The 7,197-nt window shown below is 44.1% G+C and overlaps 1 protein-coding gene across 1 annotated transcript; it reads left to right on the top strand.

Annotated features, from left to right (window-relative positions):
- The first annotated feature begins 3,851 nt into the window (after nt 1–3,851).
- Nucleotides 3,852–4,652, top strand: LOC130101994 (uncharacterized). Its single transcript, XM_056267880.1, has one exon. It carries the CDS (start codon nt 3,852–3,854, stop codon nt 4,650–4,652), a length of 801 nt encoding a protein of 266 aa, XP_056123855.1.
- The last annotated feature ends 2,545 nt before the right edge of the window (nt 4,653–7,197 follow it).

Raw genomic sequence — 7,197 nt, forward strand, 5'->3', positions numbered from 1 at the left:
CGTATTCCAAGCACGGCAAGATACGCAGTGGACTTGTAGTCGAGACCGCCTAAACCGAGACCAAGACACTACCAAGACCAGATGGTATCGAGACCAAGACAAGACCAAGACCAAGACCAAGACAGACCAAGTCGAGACCAAGACCAAGTCGAGACTAAGACCGAGACCAATTTGAGACCGGAGGGGAAAAAAACATTAGTGTTGAAGCTAAGCAATAACTTGTCAAATGTTGTTTTGCATTTGCCTGCCTATCTCTGCTGATTTCGAAGTCTCCAAATGAATCCATTCTGCAACTTTTAAATACATAATTATATTTTTAAAAACGAAATTATAGGCTTAAGTGCAGGATCCGAAAGTTGGTCGTTTTTGTCGCTATGGTTACACACACACACACACACACACACACCGTTGGCGGTGCGCTCAAAGTCATCTGTCAGTTGTGCAGTTACCCAAAATCTCCTGAATGAAGGTAAAACCCATCATGTCACTGATATGTGTTTTACTAAATATTAATATATCAAAAACTGTACATGATATGTGTTTTTTAAATCAAGTGATCAAAGTGCTCGTTGCCGCTGCGATCAGTGGCGCGGATACAGTGTTTTCTCGCGTGGCTCGCGCGCACCGCACTGTCTTCACTCGGACGCGCGCTTCAATACGTTGCGGATATCGTCGTGGATATTGTAGTAACGTTATTGTATTGCTCAATCCCCTGACCACTATGTCGGTCTGAGACAGCGAGACCTAGACAAGACCGAGAGGTCCGAGACCAAGACAAGACCGAGACCAAAGACCGTCAAGGCCGTGACAAGACCGAGACCACGTAAAAGTGGTCTCGAGACCGGTCTCGAGACCAAGACCGGTCTCGAGACATACATCACTAATACGCAGTACTCGTTCCCTCTCTAGAGAGAACCGAGGTACTCGAGAACCGAGGCTCGTACTACGTAATAGCTTACGCTAGGGGAACACAATGCAACACGCCGTGCGTACAGGGATCCAACACCAAAGTCCCAAGGGCCGAAGCCCAGGGCTCATGTAGTGCATAATCACCATAAACTCACATAGAGTGGAGGAAGAGAGGCTGGAAGCGTCATTCCCTATAAAAAAGCACCCAGTGGGGCTATCATATGACAATAAAACGCGCAGCCAGGGTGAAAGCTTTCAGCCTGATCTGGGTGGCCATACGTGTGTCAACACTCATGGGGCTGCAGTAAACTCAGCATCTGGGCCGCACAGCGGGGCAGATAGCACTGAATTTTAGACCGCCAAAAGCTTAGCTTGTAAGGCGGGTACCTCCAGGTTATAGTATTTTTGCAGAATTTAAGACTAAGCTACGCAATTTTGAAGAGACAGAGAAGATAAAAGCAGCCGAGTCAAGCGACAGTGTGATGAAGACTCAAGGGAAAGCCGGACGGTGGCCCGCCAAGACAAACGCACATGGCTGGATCAAGGACGACACAGAGACGGTGTGTTTCAAGTGTGGCACCAAAGGCCACAGAGCGAAAGTATGTCGACAGAAAACATGGTGTAGTTTTTGCAGAAGTGACACACACAAAGACTCCACATGTAGACGTAAGGACAAAAAGGATGGTGCGAGTAAAGCCTCAGAAGATGCTGAGGACTACGTGTTCAAGATGAGAGACGGAGGGACCAGTATCCAGCGGCAGCCGGCATGCAGCATCCAAGAGAGGGGTCTGATGGTGGACACGGGGGCTACCTCTCATATCATCACGGACATAACCCTGTTCAAGAGCTTCGACAGCGCGTTTAGGCCTGAAACGCACAGTGTCGAACTGGCAGATGGCACCCGTTGCAGAGGGATCGCTCAGCGGAGGGTAAATGCTGAAGTCTCTCTTACAGACCGCGGAGGACAGCGACACAAGGCAGTGCTGAAAGACGCTTTGTTCGTACCGTCGTACCCCCAAAGCATCTTCTCAGTGAAGGCAGCGACAACAAGTGGGGCTACGGTTGTCTTTAAAGAAGCCAGATACGGTACCAGATTTAACATACACGTGTATGGTAGGCTGTATTATCTCCATACTGAAGCTGAGTCTAATGATAAGTGTAATGCATGTCACGACATACAAACATGGCACGAGATATTAGACCACTGTAACTACGACGATGTTCTTAGGTTGCAAAATGTTGTGGAAGGTATGGAAATCAAGGGCAAAACAGGCAGACCTGAACAAGAGTGTGAGGTCTGTATTAAGGGGAAGTTTGCCCAAACCAGAAATAGGGACCCTGATGCCAGAGCAAAGGCTCCCTTACAGATGGTACACACAGACCTAGCAGGTCCAGTAGCCACAGAGTCGATAGATGGTTACAAATATGTGCAGTCATTTACTGACGGTTACTCCAGCGCTGTGTTTATATATTTTCTAAAGAAGAAAAGTGATACAGTACAGGCTACTGAAAAGTTCCTAGCAGATGTATCCCCTTACGGGAAAGTGAGGTGCATCAGATCCGATAACGGAACCGAGTTTACGTGCGGTGATTTTCAAGCACTGTTGAGGGAAAACAAGATCAGACATGAAACGTCAGCTACGTATTCCCCACACCAGAACGGAACTGCAGAAAGGGGTTGGCGTACTCTTTTTGAGATGGGTAGGTGTATGATAGTTGAAAGTGTACTACCGAAGCAGCTATGGAACTACGCGGTACAAACAGCAGCAATGGTACGCAACAGGTGTTTTAACAGGCGTACAGGGCAGACTCCTTATGAGTTACTGACAGACAAAAAGCCTAACGTATCTAAAATGCAAAAGTTTGGGTCTGTATGCTACACGTACAAACAGGACAAGGGAAAACTTGATTCCAGATGTGACCAGGGGCGTTTTGTAGGTTATGACAAGAACAGCCCGGCGTATTTGGTGTATCATCCAGATACAAATAAAGTACAGAAACACAGGCTAGTGAAGTTTGTGAGCAAGGCAGCTGTGGAAAAACAGACACAGACAGATGAGACAGATCCAAGCGATAATTATGACAGTGTAAGACCCGGGACTACTGAGCCCACAGAGAGTAGGAGTACAGAAAATGCTCCCGAGCCAAGTGTACGGGGTAGAAATGTACATGATAGTCCAGGTGCAGTAACGAGGTGTAGTGACCATAATCAAACACAACAGAGTGTGACATGTGATGAACCCGAGAGTAGAAGGTATCCGACTAGAGAAAGATAAACACCGAGCTACTTAGATGACTTTGTAACTGAAGATAGTGATAGTGATGAGGTTCATATCACGGTAGACTACTGCTGCAGAGCGGTGTGTGGCATTCCACAGACTTTTGAAGGAGCAATGGAGTCAGCTAATTCAAAAGAATGGATAAAAGCCATGGATGAGGAAATTCAGTCTTTAAATGAGAACAAGACCTTTACCCCGACAACACTGCCACTAGGCAAGAAAACAGTGGGGGGTAGATGGGTTTACTCTATCAAGACCGATGTAGATGGAAAGGAAAAATACAAAGCACGTTTTGTTGGTAAGGGTTACAGCCAGCGAATGGGAGTAGACTATGGGGAGACGTTTTCACCCACGGCAGATTTGACAAGTGTAAGGGTGGTGTTACAGAAAGCAGCGCAGGAGAATTTACTCCTGCACCAAATGGACGTGAAAACAGCGTACTTGCACGTGCCCATAGACTATGAGATCTACATAAATCCACCAGAGGGTTATCAAGAGAAAGAGGGTATAGTTTATAAACTAGAGAAATCCCTTTATGGTCTTAAATAATCTGGACGGAACTGGAATAGGGTTTTGCACGACTGTCTGATTGAGGATGGGTTCACACAAAACCCAGCCGACCACTGTGTTTATGCTAAAGAGTCAAGAGAAGGAAAGGTGATCATGATCATATGGGTCGATGACCTGATCATTGCAGCAAGTAACAAAGAGAGACTGAAAAAGGTGAAAGAGATGCTTGCAGAAAAGTTTAAAATGAAAGATCTGGGTGAACTCAAACATTTTCTGGGTATCGATTTCAGTCAGTCAGACGGATGTGTAAAGATGTCACAGGAAAAGTACACTAATAAGATACTACAGCGTTTTAATATGCAAGACTGTAGGACCAGAGAAACACCCGGTGAGCAAAAGCTTGAGTATACTGCGGATGCAGTAAAGATGGAAGATAGCAGGGTGTACAGAGAGGCCGTGGGAAGTCTTATATACCTGACTACGTGCACCAGACCAGATTTGAGCTTTGTAGTGAGCAGGTTGTCACAGTATTTTGCTGAGCCTACAGAGGAGCAGTGGGTCACGGTGAAACACGTACTTAGATATCTCAAAGGCACAGCAGAGAAAGGGTTAAGTTTCAGGAGAAACGACCATGAAAAGCTAGGTATAAAGGCCTACAGTGATGCTGATTGGGCAGCTGATACCAGTGACAGACGCAGTACCACGGGATACTGTGTGAGCCTTAGTCAGAACAGCTCCCTAGTCTCATGGAAGACTAGAAAACAACCTACGGTTGCACTATCAACGTGTGAGGCAGAATATATGGCACTGGCTTCAACCATACAGGAGTGTCTATACCTAGAGCAGTTACTGGGAAGTATAGATAACTATGAGTACACACAAACGATAGTATATGAGGACAATCAGGTCAACAATCGCTCTTGCCAACAATCCTGTAAACAGGCGAAGATGTAAGCATATCGACATAAAGTACCACTTTATCAGGTCTACTGTGGATGAGGGAAGAGTGATTTTAATGTATTGTTCTACTGACAAAATGATTGCTGATGTAATGACCAAACCTGTGAATAAGTTGAAACTGAAGAGGTTTGCAGGTGCTCTGTTTTCTGATTGATGTGTATAACAGAAGTCCACATTCATTTCATTTTATTTATTTTCTTTGTTTGATTAAGAATATAACAACCTGAGTACAAGTGGGGGTGTTAAAATATGGTCATTATGTCCTAAGTTGTAGCTATATTGTGTAATGAAATGCTGTACAGTTCTGTGTATAGCATATGTTTATGCCACAAGAGGGCACTCAAGTACAAACTATGGAGGACGCGTTTGCGTTATTATGTTTGTCCTTTCTGACTTTATGTTGTTCATCTTTATGCTGTCTGACCGTGAGACTGATGTGTCTGCAGCGCAAATAATAAATAAGCCGAGATCGGCTAAAGATGATTCATCTCTATCGTCCACTTTTTCTTTTGAATGCAACGCTAGCTGAAACATAACTCAACAAAGGGTACTATTTTTTGACAAAGTGTGTGCGGTTTCGTTTTCTTAAGTAGCCTACCGATTCAAGAACCGTTTAAGCACCGGAACCGTTTTAAAAATGCCGAATTGGTACTGGTATCGGATATGAGTCTTCCCCTACCATCCTAGAAAAAAAATATTGCTCCACAGATGTAAATATACATTTTTCTTTGTTTCGCTCGTACATTTAACGGCGTACACATACACGCGGAATCACTCGGACATTTAATGGCGTAGACATACACGCAAAAGATGACGGTTCATTTCGGCGTGGACATACACGCGGATAGCTCAAAATGCGTATAGATAACACGCCACTTGACTTGAAAGTGGCGTGTATGTTTACGCAAAGTCATGATGTCATGTTGGGATCAAACCCAACCGATACCCAACCCTACCGGTTTCATAGACGGCTCATAGATTAGGCCAGGAGTAGGCCTGTGTTAAGCCTGTGTTAAGGTTCTTTCTTGGGAAATAAATTAACTGTAAATTATGAGGTAATTCTTTCTTCATTTACTAAAACAAATTTTACATTATTTTACAGTAAACTTTCATTCTCATTGAAAATGTAGTATTTAGGTCTACTACAGTTTAGTTTACCGTACTGTATGATTTTACATTATTTACATGACAAATGCAAGTATTTTTACTGTGAACTCTTTACTTCAAACTCACATAATTCAGTGTCGAGGAAGTGTGTGTTTGTCACCAGTTATTGCGGTACTCCAGTGAAACATGGCTTTGTTTGTGCAGTTTAGTCCTGAGAAGCCAGTGGGAGCAGACACCGTGGGCTACGTGCGGAAGCCGAGCGCCACTGATAAAGTGCACTGCGTGGTGTGTGTAGTAGACGCCTCAAAGGTCGCCTCATACGCCAAAAGCTTCGGCACAACCTTCCATCAGCTGAGAGAACACATCAGCAACCTAGGTGAGTCGGGTCTGTTTCAGATCACCGCATTCACAGTCCACACACTGAACAGTGTTATAAGCCATGAACCAAACCAACCAGCTACGAGGTGAATCTCAACATTACAAACTCTGATTTGAAGCAAAAAGTGTTTGAAAATCAGACAAAAGACAAGACTGTGAGCTTAACGGCTTTAGTTTAAAAGTCACAATTACCTTTTATGTATTTTTTATATCTGTGGCAGAAACAAATTTCCAACAAAAAAAAAAGCATTTCTAGACATTTCTATTTTTGTTTTGTTTTTCAAAAACGCTTAATGTGTGAATGGTTCCCAAGACCTATGAATAAAAAAGATATCCAACAAATGCGCCATTATAAGGGCCTTTACATAGTCAACGCGAGCAACGCGAGCAAGCAACGCGAGCGACGCGAGCTACGCGCTCCTTTTCATAGTACACAAGCGTCACCGGCGATGCGTGAAATGCAATACACCGATCGCGCAGCAGGGGGTAGTAGAGTCTAGAGTCGGGTCACGTAATATTCAGATCAAAATGGCAACTGAAGAGGAGTGCATATTGCTGATTTTACATCGGCGGCAACAAAGGATGTATACGAACAAGCTCGCATAACTTTTCCTCTTCGCCCGCCATTGTATTCAAATCTTCTTCTTCTGTAAACATAATAATATACCTTTTTATGTACATTACTTGCAATGTCGCCCCCACCGACAACGCATAGTATTGCGTGCATCCGCGCGTCGCGTATCAAAAACTAGGATGACACATTTGGCTACGCATCGACGCATAATGGCGGCCGAAGCGTAGCGATGTGTAGCCTTGCGCACGCGTATGCGTACCGATGCGTTGACTATGTAAGGGCCCTAAGTTTGCTTTTTCATCTGTAAAATCTTACAAAACTAAAAAAAAAGATTATATGTATAGGAATCGCTGGTTGTGACTGCTGACATCAGCAAATAAAAACACCTAATACATGAGATGGCATATAAACCGTTGATAAGATATAAATCTTCCATATTTTACACATACACATAGTTGTTCAACAAATGAAAAATAACGT

Source organism: Rhinichthys klamathensis, unplaced genomic scaffold (assembly GCF_029890125.1).
Source record: "Rhinichthys klamathensis goyatoka isolate OS25496 unplaced genomic scaffold, OSU_Roscu_1.1 h1tg000264l_1, whole genome shotgun sequence".
Taxonomy (NCBI): domain Eukaryota; kingdom Metazoa; phylum Chordata; class Actinopteri; order Cypriniformes; family Leuciscidae; genus Rhinichthys; species Rhinichthys klamathensis.

Coding starts and splice junctions, on each gene's coding strand:
- LOC130101994 (XM_056267880.1), top strand. CDS start 3,852: ATGATCATATGGGTCGATGACCTGATCATTGCAGCAAGTAACAAAGAG.